The sequence below is a fragment of the Sebastes fasciatus genome, chromosome 2 (genome assembly GCF_043250625.1).
Source record: "Sebastes fasciatus isolate fSebFas1 chromosome 2, fSebFas1.pri, whole genome shotgun sequence".
Taxonomy (NCBI): Eukaryota; Metazoa; Chordata; class Actinopteri; order Perciformes; family Sebastidae; genus Sebastes; species Sebastes fasciatus.
The window spans coordinates 21,753,591-21,777,080 of NC_133796.1; the positions used below are offsets into that span (position 1 = coordinate 21,753,591).

The 23,490-nt window shown below is 38.1% G+C and overlaps 4 protein-coding genes across 4 annotated transcripts; all 4 read right to left on the reverse strand.

The window, feature by feature from the left end:
* Nucleotides 1-1,994: 1,994 nt before the first annotated feature.
* Nucleotides 1,995-4,637, reverse strand: LOC141754802 (cytochrome b-245 light chain-like). Its single transcript, XM_074614120.1, has 6 exons — nucleotides 4,455-4,637; nucleotides 4,154-4,223; nucleotides 3,679-3,753; nucleotides 3,479-3,562; nucleotides 3,272-3,353; nucleotides 1,995-2,912 (listed from the first exon to the last, which is right to left on the reverse strand). Exons 1-6 carry the CDS (start codon nucleotides 4,510-4,512, stop codon nucleotides 2,730-2,732), a joined length of 552 nt encoding a protein of 183 aa, XP_074470221.1. The 5' UTR covers nucleotides 4,513-4,637; the 3' UTR covers nucleotides 1,995-2,729.
* A 3,487-nt stretch (nucleotides 4,638-8,124) lies between these two features.
* Nucleotides 8,125-10,701, reverse strand: LOC141754804 (cytochrome b-245 light chain-like). The gene is made up of 6 exons (XM_074614134.1): nucleotides 10,526-10,701; nucleotides 10,206-10,275; nucleotides 9,731-9,805; nucleotides 9,537-9,620; nucleotides 9,330-9,411; nucleotides 8,125-9,048 (listed from the first exon to the last, which is right to left on the reverse strand). Exons 1-6 carry the CDS (start codon nucleotides 10,581-10,583, stop codon nucleotides 8,860-8,862), a joined length of 558 nt encoding a protein of 185 aa, XP_074470235.1. The 5' UTR covers nucleotides 10,584-10,701; the 3' UTR covers nucleotides 8,125-8,859.
* Nucleotides 10,702-12,094: 1,393 nt separating this feature from the next.
* Nucleotides 12,095-16,668, reverse strand: mvda (mevalonate (diphospho) decarboxylase a). Its single transcript, XM_074614148.1, has 10 exons — nucleotides 16,465-16,668; nucleotides 16,261-16,331; nucleotides 15,392-15,506; nucleotides 15,125-15,271; nucleotides 14,746-14,945; nucleotides 14,451-14,525; nucleotides 14,075-14,293; nucleotides 13,494-13,609; nucleotides 13,185-13,293; nucleotides 12,095-12,738 (listed from the first exon to the last, which is right to left on the reverse strand). Exons 1-10 carry the CDS (start codon nucleotides 16,538-16,540, stop codon nucleotides 12,658-12,660), a joined length of 1,209 nt encoding a protein of 402 aa, XP_074470249.1. The 5' UTR covers nucleotides 16,541-16,668; the 3' UTR covers nucleotides 12,095-12,657.
* A 1,489-nt stretch (nucleotides 16,669-18,157) lies between these two features.
* On the reverse strand, nucleotides 18,158-22,733 carry pdcd5 (programmed cell death 5). Its single transcript, XM_074614163.1, has 6 exons — nucleotides 22,496-22,733; nucleotides 20,508-20,551; nucleotides 20,250-20,311; nucleotides 19,319-19,410; nucleotides 19,152-19,223; nucleotides 18,158-19,067 (listed from the first exon to the last, which is right to left on the reverse strand). Exons 1-6 carry the CDS (start codon nucleotides 22,559-22,561, stop codon nucleotides 19,023-19,025), a joined length of 381 nt encoding a protein of 126 aa, XP_074470264.1. The 5' UTR covers nucleotides 22,562-22,733; the 3' UTR covers nucleotides 18,158-19,022.
* Nucleotides 22,734-23,490: the final 757 nt, after the last annotated feature.

Consider the following 23,490-nt stretch of genomic DNA (forward strand, 5'->3'; position numbering starts at 1 on the left):
ATATTGATCATCATTGTAAATATGACTTTGTTAGCTAAGTGTCTAATTTTTTCAACTATTTTCTCTATGGCCAAAATATTAAATTAGACATTAAAATAACAATAAAACAGAAAATATGCTAAATCAGAACTGAGAGAGCAAGTAATACATAAAGCAGATTATTAGAAGAGTTAAAGGGACTGTTTGTAACTTCTTACACGTATAAATCAATCCGGGTCTGTTCAGACTCAGACTCCAACACAAACTACACGGAAGCACCAAAACCGCAAAGTTATATCTAGTGAAGCCCGTCTTGCCAAACAGGGTTGGCCGCGATCGGAATACGCCTGCCTGCCTTCATTCACACAACGCGCTCGTTCTCCCTCCACCTCACGTTCATACGCGCACACTCCACACTGCAGAAGAGTTAGTTTAGCTCAGAGAATATTTAGTAAATGTACAGTGAACGTTTGTGCAGAAATAACTGCTGCAGCTCCTCCAGACCAACAGAGGCTTTCCGTGTCTTGTGAAGTGACGGGGCTCCGCAGCGAGAAACGTTGACGTCTCCGACCGGGTGCCGGTGTCTACCTTCGGCTGCGGTCGGAGACGATAACGTTTCTTTTAATTTATTTTATAATCTGAATAAATGTCAGTAAAGAAAAAGTCTGAAAAATGTCTGAAAAAAATGTCAAAAGAAAAGTTTGAAAAATGTTGGAAAAAAAAGTCTGAAAAAGGTAAAAAGAAAAAAAAAAAAAGGTGAAAAATGTCGGGGAAAAAAAGTCTGAAAAAACTGTCTGAAAAAAAAAGTTTGCAAAATGCGGGAAAAAAATCAAAAAAAAAGTTTGAAAAATGTTGGAAAATAACAGTCTAAACAATGTCTAAAAAGGTTATGAAAAAAAAGTCTGAAAAAAAGTTTGAAAAATGTTGGAAAAAAAAGTCTGAAAAAAAGTTTAAAAAATGTCCGTAAAAAAAGTCTGAAAAATTCTGGAAAAAAAGACTCTGAAAAAAGTGTTGTATTCATACTCATACGGTCCTGTAATTGCCTCTCAGTTGGTGGTTCTCACTTGTTTAAGTTCTGATGTTATAATTTCCCTTCTCTTTCATATTTTTTAAGTCGTTCTAAATAGGCTATTTATTTGATACACTTTTAATTTGTAAATTTGTTTTGGACTCTATTGTTTTTAATTTCTTTTAAAGTTAAGCTTTTTAAGTACTTTGAAAAAGCCTCAGTGTATGAATTGTTCTGTATAAATTAACTTGTTTTGCCTCACTATGTCTAAAAACACATAGGCTACTGCTCCACATCAACTCAGTCTATTTGTAGTTCTTTCATGCAGCAGGAGGTGGCAGCATTTACATTAACAGTATCATGGGTAAAACTGCCTGAACTAGACAAGCAAGTTTTAAATAACTTTTATTGTTATGAGTTCAGCACAAGCTGGAAAACACACTAAATTTAGAAAAACGACATCTTATTGTGTTATTGTGTTGATTATTGGTAAAAAACTAACAAACAAAAATAAACAAGCATATTTTATACAAGACACTATATGAATCTTACTTAGAAGTATTTGTGAGAAGCATTCATAAATAATAATAACACTGTAAATCCAATAAGTGCTGTACATTGGTGGTGTGTCTCACATGTAACAGCCCCACAAACTCAAATGGGGAAGTATCATTGTACCTCTGTGGTATCCACACAGACAACAGCTGCTTAACAGATCAACCAACAGCCAACAAAAAGAAAGAGAATAGAAATGACACAAGCATGCAGAACTTGTCTGACAACCAGTCAGATGCATTTTTTTCCATCATCAGCCAACAAAGGATGGCAATGTAACAAACAAGGAGTGAAAGGAAACCCTTGAGATGACAGAGGGAAATTATGATATCTTGAAATCCAGTGTGTTTGCGAAAGGGGAAGTTGCAAATGTCATTACTTAAAGTAATCATTGAAGGGAAACTTGTAAAATAAGACATGAGAAAGTATACAAACCCAGGAGAGATCATGATTCGAAGGGCACAAGGGATTTATTTACAAGACATCAACGTACAGTACGATACACATAATAATAATAAATGCTTAATATCAGCCTGATACAGCCAAAACCCAATATGTCAATTTAATACAAGCAAAGAGCGCCATATAGTTCTACAGTATTGTGATTAGTTGACCTCAAGAAATACACAAACACACAGGGGTTAAGAACAGAGTGTAAGTACATAATACAATATATTGTAAGGTCTATATATGGCAACACAATACAGTGGATGCAACACAGTTTAAAATATACAGTATGGTGATTGGCACAGAGATCAGGTATTGGTTTGCTCTTTTATAACTTCTATAACAGCAGTAAAAATACCAACGCCACCTACAGTCTTTTGACTTTTGACAACTTTTGTTTTTGGTTGCCACTTAGCAGCTATAACATATGCGTTTATCTTCAGTGGCATGTGTTTTTTTTTTCTCCTTCAAAATAAAATTCACTTCAAACATCCTTCTTTGAATTCTCAATTATTGCTACGAATAATTTACATTGTTTTCAAGGTACTTCTCTGCAGGTTGAGGTAAGAAGGTGCACACCCAACTTCCAGTCACTTAACTTTAGAAAACTATTAATTTGTCAAAGCTCACAGAATCTGATGACGTCCCACTGTGACTGGTTTTGATGGGTTAAACTGTACCAAGATCTCAGGCAGACATGTATAGGGGAAGGGTTACAGAGGATGGGACAATGGACTGGTTAGTCTACAACAGGGATGGGGTTGTCATAGGCTGCTCCCTCCAGGTCCTCTACTCGTTTCCTGCGCGTCTCAGGAGGAGGTCTTGGTGGTGGATTCTGGGGAGGTTCCAGGCTCGGGCCTTGCTTTCGGATCTCCTCCTTCCTGGGGAGAATGGGCTCCCAGTGTTCACCTCTGATAGCTGCCTGTATGCAAGAAGATGACAAAGAATACAAGTCAGTAGAGTAAGATCAAGTTACGCATGCCTGAAACCAATCCCAACAACAATAATAGAATAGGTGACATGTTCACACATAGTTGTATGCATCATTATAATTAGATAAACTGTGCTGCCTGGAAAGCTTTATTAACTTTGGTTGTCACATCTTGTTCTGTTAAAGAATTCATGCAGGCACACCCCTGACTGGTCAGATTTCACAACTACAGGTTCATGGCTCAACAGAGTTATGAAAAAATCTGTTTCCTTGTTTCTGCCAACTGTCAAAGTTGACAATATTTAACCTGCTATAACTGGAGAATCACACGGTAAAAGCTGCCAACTTACTACAAGGTAGATGAGGCTGGCAATGCCGAGGCAGACACATCCGAGGACAGTAGCGAGCATAAAACCTCCAGGTACACAGATTCTACGAAAGACAGAGAGGGAATTTGAGCACAAGAACATAAAAACAAGTCGTTTGCCTCTTGTTGGAGACTGTGCATGAGAGGAATGCTGTTTAGCAAAGGAAAGTGGCTGATATAATGAACTCACGCAGCGTGTAAAAACGCTCTGACATAGTAGTTCCTTGTCACCGGCCCAAAGGATTTCACACACACGGTGAAGCAGTACTGGCCCCTGAGTGAAAAACAAGACACAGGAGTGGTCAATTAGCTTCAACGGCAATCACTACATACCTTGTCCAATAAAGTACAGCCTACATGTTGCAAAAAAACCTAAACTATATCACTTACGTTCTCTCCATACTTGTGCCCTTGGCCCTCTTGCTTCTGGGATACTCAAGTAGACACACAAATGCCCCAGCAACACTAGTTATCTGTCAAGGCTGTTTTCATCTCACTAGTCACATAGTCACAATAACTATGATAGGAAATCTTGTAAAAATGCAAGATGACAACAATCTACTTCTACTATGTTGTGTTTTTACCAATAAAAAATTATAATGATCCAAATAGAAGTAGACAAGACTTATTATATACTGGTTCAATAGAATATAAGGCCAGGTTTGAATGTTAACTTGCCAAAAGACAATAATGCTAGTGTCTTAAACTTACTCAACTCCCCTAAATCACATCTGCACTTATAGGCTCGTGATTCATGATAGTAAAATCTTTGAAGCAGGACTCTGGATAGTGATTATTTTCATAAAGAGACAACTTGAGTGTCACTTCTTTAGATGAAACTCTTATGCAAAGTATTAAAGGATACACAGCATAAGCAGCAAACTGCCATCCTCTGAACTGGCCAGCCACCCCCACAATTCCTCCAGTGAGGAGAACTGAAAGAAGGAAGCAGAAAGATAAAAAATGAAAACGACATACCAGAGACAAGCCCATGTTAAATTTATATAACGACTTGACTCTGAAATGCAGACAGGTTTGAATTTACAGTTGATTGAAATATAGTTATAATGCTATAAAAATTAAATTAAAATGCTTATCTAAGTTAATCAGACAATAATTTCTATAAAACTTTTTTTTTTTAAAGAGAAACCTTGTTTTATACTCACTGAGTCCTGAAGCCAGAGCCTGCTCATTGGCCCACATCGCCCACTCTATCTTCCCCATCGCGTTCACTTCAACAGCACCTCTGCAAACTACTGCTGAACTCACCAGAGAGAGAGACTCACAGCTTTGATTGTCTCTACAAGGAAGAAAACCTATTTACGAGATGTGAGGTGTGTTATGTGTGTAGGCTGGGAGGCAGGGCGTTTGTTAGTTTTTAATTTCCATCTGGTTTTTCTGCCTCTTCATCAGGTGAGATTTTCTCTGCTTCATTGTCTGCATCACCTATCTAGTAAAATGTGACATTGGCAAGAGAGTGTGTTGGGTAAAACAGTACTAAAAAGAGAGTAAAAACCCCATAGTTTCATGGAATATCACAAAAAACTTTGTCCAACACCAAGGCAACATATTTATTTCCTGAAATCATGTCCTGGTTACAACAATTCAATGCCAACCACTACTCATGGACAAGATTTGTGTGTTCAAGATGACAAGAAAAAGGATATACAGACTCAATGTTGTGAACCATAGCTTGTGGATGTTTTATGGTGTGAATAAATATTAAGTGTAGAATTCACTGGTTGGTATAAACAGCTCACATATTAAATGAGCATACTGTTGTGACAAATAATAGGCCTACAACCTAAGATGCTGGTGACATTGTGTCACAACTATTAACATTAACCTGAGCAACTGAAAAATGGATGTGGATTGTATTGATTGAATTGTGGCTTGAATAAATATTAAGTGTAGAGTTCAGCTTTACGGTATTTCAACTTGTTGGTATAAATAGCAAAGTTATGAATCCTTTCAGTCATGCATTATGATTTTGACAAGGCATAAAGTTAATGCAAAGTAGATCTTAGCTTGGTATAATAACAAGGTGATGTCAGTGATCCTGTGCTTCAAGTGTATTAATTTTATAGACTGTATTGGTTTTAAACATTCACATTTGTCCAAAATTTGATAAAAAATTAACAGATAATTGCCTTTACCTAAAAAAAACAGAGAGGTAAGTTGCATAATGTGCATATTTGTTAGATATAAGTGTATCATTTTTCCCGAAATCATGTCATGGTTACAACAATGACGTGTGTTTGGCATGTTTCAACACTTCTGGGTGTTTACTGCCCTCTACAGGACAGATGGAGAATTGCATCAATAACTAGTTTAATAATATTGATCATCATTGTAAATATGACATTGTTAGCCAAGTGTCTAATTTTTCCAACTATTTTCTCTATGGTCAAAATATTAAATGAGACATTAAAATAACAATAAAACAGAAAATATGCTAAATCAGAACTGAGAGAGCAAGTAATACATTAAGCAAAAAAAGTCTGAAAAATGTTGGAAAGAAAAGTCTAAAAAAAAGTTTGAAAAATGTTGGAAAAGAAAAGTCTAAACAATATGTGAAAAAGGTAAAAAAAAAAAAAAAAAAAAAGTCTGAAAAATGTCTGAAAAGAAAGTTTGAAAAATGCTGGAAAAAAAGTCTAAAAAAAGTTTTTAAAAAGTTGGAGAAAAAAAAGTCTGGAAAAAAAGTCTTAAAAAAATTTCTAAAATAAAGTTGGAAAAATGCTCGGAAAAAAGTCTGAAAAATGTCTGAAAAAAATGTAAAAGAAAAATTTGGAAAATGTTGGGGAAAAAAGTCTGAAAAACGTTCGTAAAAAATGTCTAAAAATGTCTGAAAACTGTAGAAAAAAAAAAGTCGGAAAAAAGCTGGAAAAAAGACTGAAAAATGTCTGAAAAAAATGTTTAAAAAAAAGTCTGAAAAATATTGGAAAAGAAAAGTCTAAACAATGTCTGAAAAAGGTAAAAAAAAACTGTCTAAAAAATGTCAAAGAAGGTTTGAAAAATGTTGGAACAAAAATGTCTAAAAAAAAGTTTTTTAAAAAATCACCCGGGTCGGTGTCCCATGCACGCTAGCATATGCACGTTCACGTGTGGTTACGCTGATCAGACAAGACTCCAACACAAACTACATGGAAGCACCAAACCACAAAGTTATATCTAGTGAAGCCCGTCTTGCAAAACAGTGTTGGCCGTGGTCGGACGACGCAGGGGAGACCGTAACTTTGGTCTCCAGGGCTGGAGTCTCTGCTCCTCTGCCTGCCTGCCTGCCTTCACTCACACACTGCGCTCCTTCTCACTCGCTCTCTCGCTCCACCTCTCACGTGCATGCGCGCACACTACACACTGCAGAAGAGTTAAGTTTAGCTCTGAGAATATCTAGTGAATCTACAGTGGACGTTTGTGCAGAAATAAATGCTGCAGCTCCTCCAGACCAACAGAGGTTTCCCGTGTCTTGTGAAGTGACGGGGCTCCGCAGCGAGTAACATTATCGTCTCCGACCAAAACTCCGGTGTCTTCCTTCTGACTACGGTCGGGAGGCTGAAGCAGGAAAACAAAGTATCAGCATTGATTCATGGAGAGACCTCCGTCTGGTCAGCTAACATTACTGCCAAGCAGGTGAAATATAGAGTGATATTGTGGTTTTAGCTGACGTGTGTCGCCTCACTGTTTTGAGCGATGCTCGTTCATGTCTATGTAGAGCGAGCACAGGGCGCTGACTTTCGTTGACTTAACGGCCACAGGTGTCACTGTTAACAAGCAATTTCTGATTCTTACAAATAGTCCCTTTAAAGCAATAAGCAAATAATAACAGGAGGTATAAGTAAAACCATACAGTTGTATTCATACTCATATGGTCCTGTAATTGCCTCTCAGTTGGTGGTTCTCACTTGTTTAAGTTCTGATGTTATAATTTCCCTTCTCTTTCATAATTTTTAAGTCGTTCTAAATAGGCTATTTATTTGATACACTTTTAATTTGTAAATTTGTTTTGGACTCTATTGTTTTTAATTTCTTTTAAAGTTAAGCTTTTTAAGTACTTTGAAAAAGCCTCAGTGTATGAATTGTTCTGTATAAATTAACTTGTTTTGCCTCACTATGTCTAAAAACACATAGGCTACTGCTCCACATCAACTCAGTCTATTTGTAGTTCTTTCATGCAGCAGGAGGTGGCAGCATTTACATTAACAGTATCATGGGTAAAACTGCCTGAACTAGACAAGCAAGTTTTAAATAACTTTTATTGTTATGAGTTCAGCACAAGCTGGAAAACACACTAAATTTAGAAAAACTACATCTTATTGTGTTGATTATTGGTAAAAAAAAAACTAACAAACAAAAATAAACAAGCATATTTTATACAAGACACTATATGAATCGTACTTAAAAGTATTTGTGAGAAACATTCATAAATAATAATAACACTGTAAATCCATTAAGTGCTGTACATTGGTGGTGTGTCTCACATGTAACAGCCCCACAAACTCAAATGGGGAAGTGTCATTTTTCCTCTGTGGTATCCACACAGACAGCAGCTGCTTAACAGATCAACCAACAGCCAACAAGAAGAAAGAGAATAGAAACGACACAAGCATGCAGAACTTGTCTGACAACCAGTCAGATGCATTTTTTTCCATCATGAGCCAACAAAGGATGGCAATGTGACAAACAAGGAGTGAAAGGAAACCCTTGAGATGACAGAGGGAAATTATGATATCTTGAAATCCAGTGTGTTTGCGAAAGGGGGAAGTTGCAAATGTCATTACTTAAAGTAATCATTGAAGGGAAACTTGAGAAAGTATACAAACCCAGGAGAGATCATGATTCGAAGGGCACAAGGGATTTATTTACAAGACATCAACGTACAGTACGATACACATAATAATAATAAATGCTTAATATCAGCCTGATACAGCCAAAACCCAATATGTCAATTTAATACAAGCAAAGAGCGCCATATAGTTCTACAGTATTGTGATTAGTTGACCTCAAGAAATACACAAACACACAGGGGTTAAGAACAGAGTGTAAGTACATAATACAATATATTGTAAGGTCTATATATGGCAACACAATACAGTGGATGCAACACAGTTTAAAATATACAGTATGGTGATTGGCACAGAGATCAGGTATTGGTTTGCTCTTTTATAACTTCTATAACAGCAGTAAAAATACCAACGCCACCTACAGTCTTTTGACTTTTGACAACTTTTGTTTTTGGTTGCCACTTAGCAGCTATAACATATGCGTTTATCTTCAGTGGCATGTGTTTTTTTTTTCTCCTTCAAAATAAAATTCACTTCAAACATCCTTCTTTGAATTCTCAATTATTGCTACGAATAATTTACATTGTTTTCAAGGTACTTCTCTGCAGGTTGAGGTAAGAAGGTGCACACCCAACTTCCAGTCACTTAACTTTAGAAAACTATTAATTTGTCAAAGCTCACAGAATCTGATGACGTCCCACTGTGACTGGTTTTGATGGGTTAAACTGTACCAAGATCTCAGGCAGACATGTATAGGGGAAGGGTTACAGAGGATGGGACAATGGACTGGTTAGTCTACAACAGGGATGGGGTTGTCATAGGCTGCTCCCTCCAGGTCCTCTACTCGTTTCCTGCGCGTCTCAGGAGGAGGTCTTGGTGGTGGATTCTGGGGAGGATTCTTCACGCTATCAACTGGCTCTCGTCGCGTCACCTCCTTCCTGGGAAGAATGGGCTCCCAGTGTTCACCTCTGATAGCTGCCTGTAAGCAAGAAGATGACAAAGAATACAAGTCAGTAGAGTAAGATCAAGTTACTGCCTGGAAAGCTTTATTAGCTTTGGTTGTCACATCTTTTTCTGTTAAAGAATTCATGCAGGCACGCCCCTGACTGGTCAGATTTCACAACTACAGGGCCATGGCTCAACAGAGTTATGAAAAAATCTGTTCCTTGTTGCCATTTCCTTGTTTCTGCCAACTGTCAAAGTTGACAATATTTAACCTGCTATAACTGGAGATTCACACGGTAAAAGCTGCCAACTTACTACAAGGTAGATGAGGCTGGCAATGCCGAGGCAGACACATCCGAGGACAGTAGCGAGCATAAAACCTCCAGGTACACAGATTCTACGAAAGACAGAGAGGGAATTTGAGCACAAGAATATAAAAACAAATCGTTTGCCTCTTGTTGGAGACTGTGCATGAGAGGAATGCTGTTTAGCAAAGGAAAGTGGCTGATATAATGAACTCACGCAGCGTGTAAAAACGCTCTGACATAGTAGTTCCTTGTCACCGGCCCAAAGGATTTCACACACACGGTGAAGCAGTACTGACCCCTGAGTGAAAAACAAGACGTGGTCAATTAGCTTCAACGGCAATCACTACATAACTTGTCCAATAAAGTACAGCCTACATGTTGCAAAAAAAACTAAACTATATCACTTACGTTCTCTCCATACTTGTGCCCTTGGCCCTCTTGCTTCTGGGATACTCAAGTAGACACACAAATGCCCCAGCAGCACTAGTTATCTGTCAAGGCTGTTTTCATCTCACTAGTCACATAGTCACAATAACTATGATAGGAAATCTTGCAAAAATGCAAGATGACAACAATCTACTTCTACTATGTTGTGTTTTTACCAATAAAAAATTATAATGATCCAAATAGAAGTAGACAAGACTTATTATATACTGGTTCAATAGAATATAAGGCCAGGTTTGAATGTTAACTTGCCAAAAGACAATAATGCTAGTGTCTTAAACTTACTCAACTCCCCTAAATCACATCTGCACTTATAGGCTTGTGATTCATGATAGTCAAATCTTTGAAGCAGGACTCTGGATAGTGATTATTTTCATAAAGAGACAACTTGAGTGTCACTTCTTTAGATGAAACTCTTATGCAAAGTATTAAAGGATACACAGCATAAGCAGCAAACTGCCATCCTCTGAACTGGCCAGCCACCCCCACAATTCCTCCAGTGAGGAGAACTGAAAGAAGGAAGCAGAAAGATAAAAAATGAAAACGACATACCAGATACAAGCCCATGTTAAATTTATATAACGACTTGACTTTGAAATGCAGACAGGTTTGAATTTACAGTTGATTGAAATATAGTTATAAGGCTATAAAAAATAAATATATTCTATTTTAATTAAAATGCTTATGTAAGTTAATCAGACAGTAATTTCTATGAAACTTTTTTTTTTTTTTTAAAGAAAAGCTTTGTTTTATACTCACTGAGTCCTGAAGCCAGAGCCTGCTCATTGGCCCACATCGCCCACTCTATCTTCCCCATCGCGTTCACTTCAACAGCACCTCTGCAAACTACTGCTGAACTCACCAGAGAGAGAGACTCACAGCTTTGATTGTCCCTACAAGGAAGAAAACCTATTTACGTGATGTGAGGTGTGTTATGTGTGTAGGCTGGGAGGCAGGGCGTTTGTTAGCCAATCCCCATTTCAGTCGTCATTTCCGAATAGTGCAGCAGGACTAGAGAGAGAGAGAGGAGGGGCTACATCAGACTTACCAGACAGGTACAATAGCTCTAAAACAGGCAGGTGTACTGCCTCTATCTCTTATGCAACTCTTGCTAATTGTTTTTCCTGTTAAGGAAGTTATTATAGTTTATAAACATTTTTTTTGCCAGAGATAAAGAAATTATCTAATCTTTTCATAGCTGACTCATGTAGGGGAGTTTTTTAAAGGACATTTTTAGTGCTTCTTGTGCTACATATTTATTTTATTTTCCTTTATTTAACCAGGTTAGTCCCATTGAGATCAAAGATCTCTTTTACAAGGGAGACCTGGCCAAGATAGCAGCAAGACAGTTATAGTAAAAGACAACACATAAATTAACAAGATTAAAACTTGCTCATACAAAACACTTGAACACAGACAACCTGGACTGCAGCGATTTCACCAGGGCCTTAAACTCATTCAAGGTAACTAAGTTTTGAAGTTCAGATTGTACATTATTCCAAGCAGTAGGTGCCTAAAACCTAAAAGCTTTCTTTCCCAATTCAGTCCGTACTTTGGGAACAACAAATTGCAAAATGTCCATAGAATGAAGATTATGACTTCCATTTTTCCTTTTTAAAAGTGAAGACAAGTAAGAAGGAACTAAACACAGAATGTTTTTGTAGATAAACATATACCAATGACTGAGGCCACGAGCACATGAGACATATGTCATTGTGAACATTTCAACTTTTAAAGGGCCAGTGTGTAGGGAGATCTATTAGCAGAAATGGAATATATTCATAACTATGTTTTCAATAGTGTATAATCACCTGAAACTGAGAATCGTTGTGTTTTCGTTAGCTTAGAATGAGATTTTCATATCTACATAGGGAGCGGGTCCTCTTCAGTAGCCCAGAACGGACAAACCAAACACTGGCTCTAGAAAGAGACATTCCTGGTTTTATGTTACCTGAAGGCCACCCTAGTTCTTCAACACGCTTGTGAAACGGCAGTAACGTGAGCAGCTGCAGAGTGCAAAACTGTGGTATCGCCAGCCGCCGCCTGAGTTCCGTTGCTCCTAAAGTAGTGTTATTATGGTAAGGATGGCCTCTGAGCAAGATGAATGGCGTTACACCGGTTTAGCACTCAGCGGCTCACATTACCACAGACTTAGAAAGGGAGGGGTGAGCGGAGGAGTACTCAGTAGGTTGCAATCTGCAACCACACCACCGGATGCCACCAAATCTTACACACTGTCCCTTTAATGTGTCTTGCTTGTTCCTGACAAAAAACATCTTTAAAAAAGCTTGAATCTGGGAATGACAAAAGACCAAACAAGAAACAATATTGACTAAAATATATTTTATTTAACTTTTACAGAGTAAGTATGTACTGTATGTCTGAAATTGCATTTTCAAAAGATGAAAATGAAAACAAAATTAAATCGACCATAATTATAACACCCTCCTTAAACACATACATAAATTCAAAGCCTCGTCGGCACAAGCATGAGCTCAGATAGGGCAGAGTGCACAAGGTCAGCTGCAGTGACAAACTGTGTTTATAGTTCAGTGCACTGCTCAAGACAAGAGCAATGCCAGCGTGTCTATTGATTTACAACCTCAAAGTCGAACACAAGTCGACGACTGAACCCATTAGTAAAGATACCTCTAAAACAGTATCTACCTGTAGATGCTGAGAAATGAGCAACACAGAGATGAGGAGAGGCACACCAGTACAGCTTGATAATTAAAGGAAGACATATTAACATCAACAGCGGTAAGGAAGGTGTCTGGTGTTGTTGTGATTTGTAAAAACCTAGTTATATATGGCTAATGCAAAATTTTATCTCTGCTGAACTGGCTTCATTATTGCTCAGTGGAACTTTGTCCGTTTAGGGCTGCAGGGCATCACACAGTTTTCTTAGGCAACCCATCAGAGCCAAGCAGATGCTGAGTGGGATCCTCCACAACACGAGGGCCTGGTCCAGCCTTGAACACAAAACAAGAAAAGATCATCATACAAAAGAACTCATCCCCTGTAAGTGTGTCTGCATATTCACATGTCAAAATTAAATTGAAAATCTTGTTCTAATTAAGTCTAAACCTGAGTAAAATGCTGTTTAATAAAACAGTCTAAGGTCAAAGACTGGACAATCTCTTTAGTGTAACATTAGTGAAGCAGAGGAACTACCATGTGCCACAATTTTCTACTGAAGTAGTGCAACACAATATTTACGTAAGGGCGCGCTCAAAGGAAATGTGGACATAAATTCAAACGTGTCTCGCAATCTGACAATTGATATATCACATCTTTCTTCTGTATATTGTGCAGCATTAAGATAGACACACCAAGACATATAAATCAAAAACAATTGCTGTCGGTAAAGTAAAGTCATAAAACAACTGAGCTACAGAGTGATTGCATATGTGTGTACCTTTGTACTAATAATGTAGCTTATTCCCTTTGACATGGGCTCCAGACCAATGGCCTGTATCAGCTCCTCAGAAAGAGCAACTCGGTTAACAGGAAGACCTGTAATAAACCTGCAGAGAAGGAAGAAACATTTGATGACTCATTTCAAGAGGCTGAAGCAAACACACCTTAAAAGACAGTGTAACACAGCTTATTTGGAGGCAAAAAAACACCATCTATTATTGTGTGTTTATGTTTATAAATTATATTTCTAGATAAATGAGTTTGTATGTCAGCTAAAGCTAAGTAAGTCTGGTAACTGTCGACTCACTGTCCTCCGTTGGTCTCTGGGGGGAAGAAGTGTTGAACTGCCTGAACAAACTCGGGTACGTGCTGCTGTAGAGTGTAGATCACAGCGTTGGGTCCTGCATCAAATGTGTAGGCCACCTAGAGGGGAACAAACAGACTGTGACCGCTATATAAAGATTTTGAAAACCACCCTACAAGTTTCACATCTTCATTTCACCATCTCAGAAATTCAGCTGCATGAACTGAGGCAAATTTCTAACACAAGAAAGAAACAAGAAAGAGATGGAGGGATGCTTCAGTTATACATAATCTATGGAGTACATTATTATAAGACATGCACACTGCCGCAGACAAATTATCTGGAGAACTTTTAAAGTGTGTTTGTAGTTTACATGTTTTAGCTCCATCAACTGCAAATGATGTACTGCATAGCTGACTGCCATTTCACATTTTTTGAGTGATTTTCTAACCTTGTTGTTGTTGTGTCATAATGCTGTACCTAGTATTTAAAAAAAGGTAAATACACAGTTGTCCAACACTAGAAGACTACTACATATATATTTGCCTGCTCTTTCTCAGAAACAGAGGTGTAAAGTTGCTCACCCTTGTCTCGCCGTAGTGTCGGTTATACCGATGCACCAAACTGATAACCCGTTGAGACACATTGTTGAGGTAGAAGATGGGAGGGTATGTGTCAAGGCAGGTTGCATGGAACTGGTTACTGTCCTTCATGGTTAGTTCAGCAAAAGCAGCAAAGTCCTTTCTTCGCACGGCTTTAATCATCTCCACCATTCGGCCTGGGACGACAGACTCGGCCCGGTGCTACACACATACAGAAAAGAGTGACATAAACACTCTTGTGAGTAACAATAAGTTAGCTTTAAATACAGTGTAAATGAACCTAATCTCCACTTTTAACAGTATTGACAGTAATGTTGGTACATTGAATAATGTAAGTTAATGTAAGAGAACAAAGTACCTTTAAGAGACAGCTTGTTTGTACACTGGTTTGCATCCCAGAGGTGCTGCCCACTGGCTTCCTCTCTGCACTGGCCTGTGAAAAAGTGCATTAATTACACCTGACATAATGTAAAGTGTGCATTTTATGCACTATTCAACAAGATGTGATTGAAGATACATGTTGCACAAGATATTGTCATTTATAGAAGTAAAAATAGCATGTGGGTTTCACAATAGAGCACAAATGTGCCAAGGCATAACTGACTCACATCATTCTATGAGTCTTGCTCTCAAACACACATAAACCGACCTACCACTAGTACAAGGATCCTGAGCTCAGGCCAATGAGTCTCTGGCTCCACCTGCTGGGCTACACTGTCCTTGCCATCGTCTTTCTGTCCCATAATCCACTGAACAAACCCTCCATGCATACTACGGCATGCACTGCCTGAGCCTTGCCGAGCAATCCCAGACAACTCCCCCTCTACGCCAAAAACCCGGGCCAGAGAGTACACTGCAACACAAAGAGACGAAAGAGGGAGTAAGAGCAGATGAGACTGAAGTGTATCGAATGTGAGATAGACATTATATATTGAAGAACACAGGCAACACTATATATGTCTCTCTAAGATGAGAAGCAGCTGTTCAATAAAATGAGTACTCTGGTGTCATTAGTGTGATACACACACTCACCTAGACAAGCGAATCCAGCAGCTGAGGAGGCGAGCCCGGCAGCAGTGGGGAAGTTGTTGACAGAGCAGATGTGGACTTTGTGAGACAAACAAGTCGAATCCAAAGCAGAGTCCCCGTCATTACGTCTCTTCCTCGCTAGTCGTCGAACTAAATACAGAATACAAGAAAAAATGACACCGTGGCCTGCGCTCTCTCTAACTCCCAGTTGTTGTCCTCTCTGTACTTTTTAAGAAGAAGAAGAAGAAGAAGAAACCAGACAGGACTCACTCTCTCTCAGACAGGACTGTAGTCGTGGATGGGTTATGTCCTCCTCTTTGCCATTTAACCATATTCGATCTTCCTGAAATGATCTGCTGGTTGCAACTGTTGTAGTTGTTTTCAGCTGAATAGAAAGAGGAAGACGAGACAGATCTAATAACAAATTGTAGCTATCTTATCGCTAAATACAAAGCCAGATTAAGAAACTTTAGCCTCAAGGTCTTCACATCATCTATCTGCATCTATCTGCACTACCTGCAACCACCTCTCCTAACCACTGGTGCACTTTAAACTTACTTTACACTACATCCCATATACCATTTTATAGACTGCACATATTACATCTATTTATTGTACACTATTATTGTCCATTCACTATGTATATTCTGTATTTCTATTTATTGTTTTATAATCTTTTTGTACACCTGTACCTCTGTATCTGCGCTTTGCTGCTTTGACACCTGAATTTTCCCCCAGGGATTAATAAAGGTTCATCTTATCTTATCTTATCATATCATATATGACACCATTTATGTTACCCATCATCCAGGCATATTTCAACAGCAGATGCTATGATGACATGTCACTACTAGTACATAGTTTTGCCAGACTGGGTTCACACAATGCATGAAATAGCACAAGTGGCTCTAAATATTTCATGACTGACCACCCAAACTGAAACTACAGTTAACACAAACATGCTATAATGAGAAGCAGGAGTGGATTAGCCTCTCTTTTCACTATAGTCTTTATATGATGGCAGGAAAACACACAGCTCTTCACTGTAGGACAGAAGCAACATGTTGAAAAGCACATTGACAAACGCTACAAACACAAGATTCATAGTGTGATGAAGATGCAATGTTTACTTTAAGTACCTGGTCTTGATGCAATGTGACACTCAACGATGAGTTAATGGGTAGAATTAACTCTTCATTTCTCTTGCCCCCTAAAAAGAAAGTGAGTTTTATACAAGGTGCATATATCATCAGATTAATACAATGAGTATATCAAGTATTCAGTGAGACATCAATACACCATGAAGTCCTAAAGCTACAAACCTACTACACACAGATACTTACAGTATTTGATGACAGCTATATTCACAGGAGCGGTGCATGTAACTGTGTTTGGCTTGTCCATACTATCCCCAGGCATTGCTGTATGTGTAAAGCAATGTTTAGTGTTGATCAAATTGTACCTGAATACTCAGAAATACACTGTGCAAGACTCCTCTCGTGTTTAGCAGCTACAGTTCAGCCGGCTAACACTGTAGGTACAACTTTTCCTCAAGGTGTCTCCTGATTGGCTGGTGTCGAACATGTGGCTAATCTCTCGGCCAATCAGAGTCGAGCTGTTATGATTAAGCAGTAGAACTAGCCAATCAGAGATCATCTGACCACATGGTGCGAAAATCGGGTCAAGGCTGAGACCATCCCACACAACCAGGGCCTCATGTATAAAAGACTGCGCAGCTTTCACACTGGAAGATGGCGTACTCACAAAATTGGAAAAGTACGTACGCACAGAAATTTTCACATGTATAAAACCATGCGCACGCCTGTTCCTGCGCACCTTTCCTTTATACATCCCACTTGACGTGAAATTGAGCGCAGCTGCACGTGCCACTTGGTCCGCCTTGTCTCCTCCCATTAATAACTATGCAAATGACTATAAACACGCGCCCTGCTGTCACTTATTGTCCAAATAACAACGGCAGATCACGCTGGAAAAGGAACAAAAAAGAAGAATTTCACAGAGTGTGAAATTGAAGTGTTTGTTACTGAGGTGGAAGCTAGAAAACATATTTTATTTGATGGTCTTTCATCAGGAATCAGTAACAAACGCAACGTCTCCACAGCAGCTGACCGTGCGCACCCGAAGGTTCCCGAAGGCTTCCGAAGGCGCACGGTCAGCTGCGCCCCGTGCCTCGACTGCTGAGGGGCGCCGGTCTGGCCGCGTCCTCAAATATACTATACGCTGTGCTGGAGTCACAGAGAGAGATTGTCAATACAATGAAGGATAATATATATATATGCAACGAATTAAAAAGAATGAATGATGGTGGGATAAGTCATATATTAAAAGACCTTGTTGAAACGAGGTGAGTTGAGACAAACATTTATTTTTCAACAAGGTCTTTTAAATGCTCTGCCAATGGTAAACAGTGTATTCTCCTGTTGGTATTGACTCTTGTTTTGAGTTGTTTGGTGGATTGGATGATTGAACTCTCTATCAGTAAGGAACAAACAAGACATATTGGCTATTTTACACTTTATTTATTTAATACACCGTCAGGAGTATCAGTTTACTTCTGATACTTCAAGAACATGTTGCAGATAATACTTGGGTACTTTTACCTTTACTTAAGTAAACTTTTTAAATGCAGTCTTTTGTCATGGAGTATTTTTACACTTTTCTTAAATAAAGTATTTGAAAACTCCTTCCACCGATGGTGATAAGGTCCTTCTCTTGCAGAATTAGATGTCTCTCCTCTTCCAAATGGCAATGCAGGATCACAAAAGTGCAAAGCAATGATGCAAGTTAAAAGTATCACTAAATTGTAGTGTTTGTAAAAATGAATGCTGACTGTGAAGCCATGCTAACTCCAGCTAACTAATTCAGGGTGATGCAACAGCTATAAAAGTATTTCCTTTTGTTATTCAACTGTGGCTTGTTACTACGTGTTAATTCTAAAAGCAAAGCTTGCTTATTAGCTCTGGTGTTATTGGACTTGATACAGAGCATTTCTTACACATACAAAATAAAGTCACGTTTCTTCTTCATGCTTTTTATTTGAAAAGAATTTGGATACATTTGGCGATCTGTAAACTCTTGAAACTGTTGATTCAGCAGAAATAGTCAATCATCCACAAAGAAACAGTAAGTCAACTTTTTCTATGGTGGTGAGGATATCGTGTGATGATGCTGCAAAGCTTTTCTGCTCTTGCATTGAGCATAGTCATAACCGTGATAAATGAGTGCTTTGACCCAAGAACATGATGAAAAACCCAAAATAGAAACCTTTTCAAAAAGGTTGAACACTTGTTCATATAATAACTGAACATTTTAGAAATGGTTCACTAGAAAAACAAACATTTGAATTTAAGGCGTTTTTTTTATTTTTTTTATGTAAACCTATAATATACATGTCAGAAAAAGGAAAAAAAATTACAAATTGCGACATGGGATGGGATGATGGCTCTGAATAGAGAGTATTCACAGAACAGTCTAGATAAAATGCATCAGCAGCAGTGCATTTTGCATTTTATCTAGCTGCTTGTTATTGAAGAACAGAAGTCAAACATGCTGAAAATAAAGAAGAAAAAAAGAGTAACTACTGAGAAGGACTAGAGGAGTCAAACAGTGCAGTGAGCTCTCAGGGGTACAACACAAGCAGAGCAAATCTGTAACAACTTGATTTAAAAGAGATCGCAAAAGAGCACCTAAGATGTCACCACTTATGCCACAACGTCAGCTCCACTTTGTTCTTCTCTCTTGGTAAATGTAGTTTCCAGAGACACACAGAAGCTAGTGTGGCATCCCAGGATTCAGCTAACAGGTCAAAAATAGTATCAGAGTCCAAGTAAAGCATAACCTCTCCCGACTTCTTGGCTTGTTCAAGGGCTCCCGTTTAAAGTTAATCTTCCTCATCATCTGAGTCCATCACCTTCTGCCTGTTGAACTGACAAGTACAGAGCATAAAGATGTAAGATGGACCAGTGACTGATAATGAATCAAACATAGGTAACACTTCAGTGGAACTTACTTTTACGGTTGTCTTCTTATCTGTTTCCTGACTGACCTTTTCTAGAATCTCGATCAAGCCCGACTCCGAAATCTGATAAAAGAGAAAATCCGTTAATTGCAGTGCTGGCATGTGGAAGCAAATCAACATTAGTGCTTCAAGCATCAGAGCAGAGGTCACTGTCTCACCTTTCCTCCCAACTTTCCAAAACGAGCCATTTGAATGAGATAGTTTTCAACTGCCTTGGCCTTCTCCGGCTTAACCAAAGCAAGATTGTTCACTGAAAAAAGAAAATTATTTTAACACCTTGTGTTCACATGCGAGTGGCATTTATAGGTGTATCACCACCTATTCATCACACAATATAGTTTGAATGAAGCACAGGGCGTTTTTTGAAAACTCAGTGAGAGCAGCCTTACATGTCTTAGATAAATCCTTTATGACACTTTCATTAGAGTGAATAGAAACCTGCTGCCTGCCGGTGGTGACTTGGCTACATACAGTGGCAAGCTTACAACAGCTTTTACAACGTGTGTTCCTCTCATCATTTGGAATATTTTTACAATCCGATTTTCACACAAATTTTTGTATTATTGTTTTTCACCCATTTCTGCTCTTTTCACTAAAATGTAAGGAGTCTCTGTCTGTATGCATGTATGTCCTTAGATTTTCTCAACAACCGTTCATCCAATCGACTTGAGATCTACGGGACATATTTATTAGAAGTGTGTTATGTACACACTGTGTAGTGTATTGAGAGGGGACCACCTAACAACTGTTACACCGCCGAATGGCATGCTGGGTAAAGCTCGTTCTCTGTCAATGTTAGTGTGAGCTTTTACGCCCATATGATGCATATACTCAAGCATTGCTAGTGGATGCAACTATTTTATGGCAGGTGTATTGCTCAGTAAAGAAGAAGTTAAGCCTGCACTCTACTCCATGCCACAATTTTATTGACTACGTTTCGATCCTACTTGGAACTTCGTCAGGTCCAAATGGACAACATTGAGTAGTGTGCAGGCATTACCTTTACTGATGCCGTTCTGATAGTGTCATACCTATGTACAAGAGCATCATTTTGAATAGGCTAAACAATAAATCTGAGAGCACACTTACATCTGGCACGGGCAGACTGGTCGAGAACTTGAGCCAATATAGAGTTCCTCATGTCCGTATCTCTGTGAATAAAAAGTAATATTACCATATCAGCACTACCTCCTACTGTTTGGAGACCAGTAAAAAGAAAACAGAAAAATATATTTATTAAACTGTCAAGCCATCAGAACACTGGTTGGTCAGTGCGTAGGAGTTCTTTAACTTAAGATGTAATCACTATACGATAAATGTATGCTTTAAATGAATAACACATCTTACCTTTGTTTGGCCTCCTCTCCTTGCTGCTGATTATTTGAATTTTCCTGAAAGAAAGAGTGAGACAGCACCATCACATAGGGCCTTGGTTGTATTTCTGCATTTAGCTAACTGGAGGATGTAGAACTGATTAGGAAAAGGATTTCATACCAGCCTAATATTCCCTTAACTTTGTTAATGGTCTCATAAACTACCTTAATAATTGTCAAAATGAGTTCCCCCATTGGTTCAAGACATGGAGCACAGATGGAGTTCAGTAACATCTCTCTAGACTCATGTTCTCATGTTTTACTATCTTTTAGAATAACGTCACCAATATCTATCCACTTCACATCTGGAAGTTCATTAGCTATAGATGATTGTCTATATAGATCTTGATCTGGATGGATATAATGTACAGTATTGTTTTTACCTTTTAATACATATATGTTTGCACCTTGAATAATGTCCTCCAATTGTTACCTTTTATGATAGGATTTATTTGGGTGTCTAAGATACCTTTCACCTTCTGCTTCCTGAAAAAGTTTAGCAACTATTCACATGATTATAATTCCTAGTTTTTAGTTCCTATTTTCTAATATTTATTTAGTCAGACAGACATTGATTGACATATATAGATATGATTTTAAAGAGAACTAATATATTGTAAATTGATTATTTATTATCTGGTATGATTATACCTGGTCTTAGTATTTTAAACTACTGTCTTTTATTACCTTTTATTATTTTAAAGAACTACTATCTCACACTCAACATGTGAATTTAAGCACGTTCATGCATGAGTGTGTGTATGATCCATGTTTTATGTGTGTATGTACATTGTGACTTCGGTATGTTGTGCGATGCAGTGGCCTAGAGCCCAAGACAAATTTCAATGTGGGACAATAATGTATATCTTATCTTACATTGAATGTCTGTGTCCACCTTGATAAAGGTTGGTAATAAGTCCAGAACATTTCTTCTTCTTTCTTCTATTTTATACATATATCATGAATGTGTGTATTGTGTACGATTTACTGTGTTTATTTATAGTTGACTACCTGACTGCACTGATTGAAATCTGCTTCAAGAAAGCCAGATTTTCACATTTTATTCATACAGGATGCCACCATATCATGGTTTTGTTATAGTATAAATGCATGTATTACATTCATATAACAAAGTGGTTATCTTTTACTATTTGTTAATGTTTCCTTTTATTGTGTAGCTAGTAAAGAAACACTTGTGTTAATGAAACTGTCCTGCAAATATACCAGATAATCCCAACCCCAACTAAGGTCACCAGTCTCGTGTGTACTTGTGAATGTGTACATTGTGACTTTGGTATGTTGTGTGATGCAGTGGCCTATAGACCCCAACACAAATTGGTATCTTACATTGAATGTCTGTGTCCACCTTGATAAAGGTTGGTGGACTGTAATAAGTCCAGAAAATGTATTCTTCTTTCTTCTATTTTATACATACATCAAAATGTGTGTATTGTGTACAATTTACTGTTTATTTAGTTGACTACACTGATAAAACATCAGCTTCAAGAAAGCCAGATGTCACATTTAATTCATACAGGATGCCACCATATCATGGTTCTGTATTATAGTGTAAATGCATTTATGAAGAAACATTAACAAATAGTAAAAGGTAACTACTTTGTTATATGATTTTGTATAAATGCAATTCATAAATGCATGTGTACTTGTGAATGTGGCCAGAAACACTGTCATTGTCTTTGAGGGGTGTGAGCTGTCTAGTCAATGCAAATCTAACAATGCCAGTGAGATGATGTTGGTTATTACTGGGATTTAATCTAACTACTGACTTAAATACAGTTCATTTAACATTGAGCACGACTCTCATCAGTGGGCTAAGCATATCCTCTGAGTGACAGCTACATTAGATGAGTTGTGGTGTCTAGTTTAGCTTCACTAGCTCACAGTTAGCTCCTTATAAAGCGGCCTCAGACACGCTTCACAGCTCGTGCTTAGTCTTCTTACCCCGTGCTGGGCCTGCAGCTCCGACATCCTCTGCCGCCTGATGGCGTTTAAGTCTTCGTCTTCCATGGTTTACAGTAGTAATGTGGAGCTAGAGGACTGAGAAAGGATGAGGTGATGTGATGTGATAAAATGTGTCCTATACTCCCATCAGAGGCAAGGCCCTACCTAGTACAGGGGAGTGTAATCAACATGGAGGGAAAACGATCCAACACTCAGGGTGAAGCAATCGAGCACAGAGTGGAAGGATCTAGATTTGTGTTTATTGGCTGTTGGCAAACCAGGTTATAGGTGCATTACCGCCACCTACTGGACTGGAGTGTGGAGCAGTAGATTGGCAGGAAAATAAATAATAATAATAAAATAAATAAATAAAAAACAAAAGAAATTAAATTAAATTAAAAATTATTAATAATAATAATAACAATAATAATACTACTGCTAATAATGAAATTATTTCCATTATTCCTGTTGCATTTAAGTAATTAATTAGAAGATAGTGTACTTTCTTAGATGTCTTTCCTCACAGATTCCCCATTACAATATTTCCATCATCTACTCCTGATAGCAATTCCCTTCTTTCTTTGTCATATTTGTTGTACTCTATAAGAACATGCTTGACTGTTTCCGGTTTATTACAGTGCGTGCATAGTCCTGTTGGGTGCTTGCCTATTCTATGGAGTGTTTGGTTTAATCCATGACCATTTCTTCCCTTGGGCGCGAGTGTACTCTGAATGAATGAATGACTTTATTTCGAACATAAAAATAAATAAAAACAGATACAAAATCCACATATCCATCCGGAGTTAAAAAAGTAGATATAACCCCTTAACACAACCCTTATCACAACTCTTCCTCATCCATATACTGTAGGCCTACCTCCCAAAAATATATTTTTTGTATAGCTTTTTAAATTGATTTATATTTGTGCTCCGCTACAACCCATCACCCAACCCATTCCACAAATCCACTCCACAACCGCTTACTGGACAGATTTA

Bases quoted from the DNA above. Each gene is read 5' to 3' on its own strand.
- LOC141754802 (XM_074614120.1), bottom strand. From the start codon at position 4,512: ATGGGGAAGATAGAGTGGGCGATGTGGGCCAATGAGCAGGCTCTGGCT. The intron at 3,563-3,678 runs GTAAGTGATATA...TTTTTCACTCAG, and splicing joins GGCACAAGTATGGAGAGAAC to GGGCCAGTACTGCTTCACCG. The intron at 3,354-3,478 runs GTGAGTTCATTA...TGTCTTTCGTAG, and splicing joins AGAGCGTTTTTACACGCTGC to AATCTGTGTACCTGGAGGTT.
- LOC141754804 (XM_074614134.1), bottom strand. From the start codon at position 10,583: ATGGGGAAGATAGAGTGGGCGATGTGGGCCAATGAGCAGGCTCTGGCT. The intron at 10,276-10,525 runs GTGAGTATAAAA...TCCTTCTTTCAG, and splicing joins GGCTCTGGCTTCAGGACTCA to TTCTCCTCACTGGAGGAATT. The intron at 9,049-9,329 runs GTAAGTTGGCAG...TCTTGCTTACAG, and splicing joins CCAGCCTCATCTACCTTGTA to GCAGCTATCAGAGGTGAACA.
- mvda (XM_074614148.1), bottom strand. From the start codon at position 16,540: ATGCCTGGGGATAGTATGGACAAGCCAAACACAGTTACATGCACCGCT. The intron at 15,272-15,391 runs GTGAGTCCTGTC...TTCTGTATTTAG, and splicing joins ACAGTCCTGTCTGAGAGAGA to TTCGACGACTAGCGAGGAAG. The intron at 13,294-13,493 runs GTGAGTCGACAG...CCTTCTCTGCAG, and splicing joins CCAGAGACCAACGGAGGACA to GTTTATTACAGGTCTTCCTG.
- pdcd5 (XM_074614163.1), bottom strand. From the start codon at position 22,561: ATGGAAGACGAAGACTTAAACGCCATCAGGCGGCAGAGGATGTCGGAG. The intron at 20,552-22,495 runs GTAAGAAGACTA...TCTTTCTTTCAG, and splicing joins AGCTGCAGGCCCAGCACGGG to GAAAATTCAAATAATCAGCA. The intron at 19,224-19,318 runs GTGAGACAGTGA...CTCTTTTATCAG, and splicing joins TTGGAAAGTTGGGAGGAAAG to ATTTCGGAGTCGGGCTTGAT.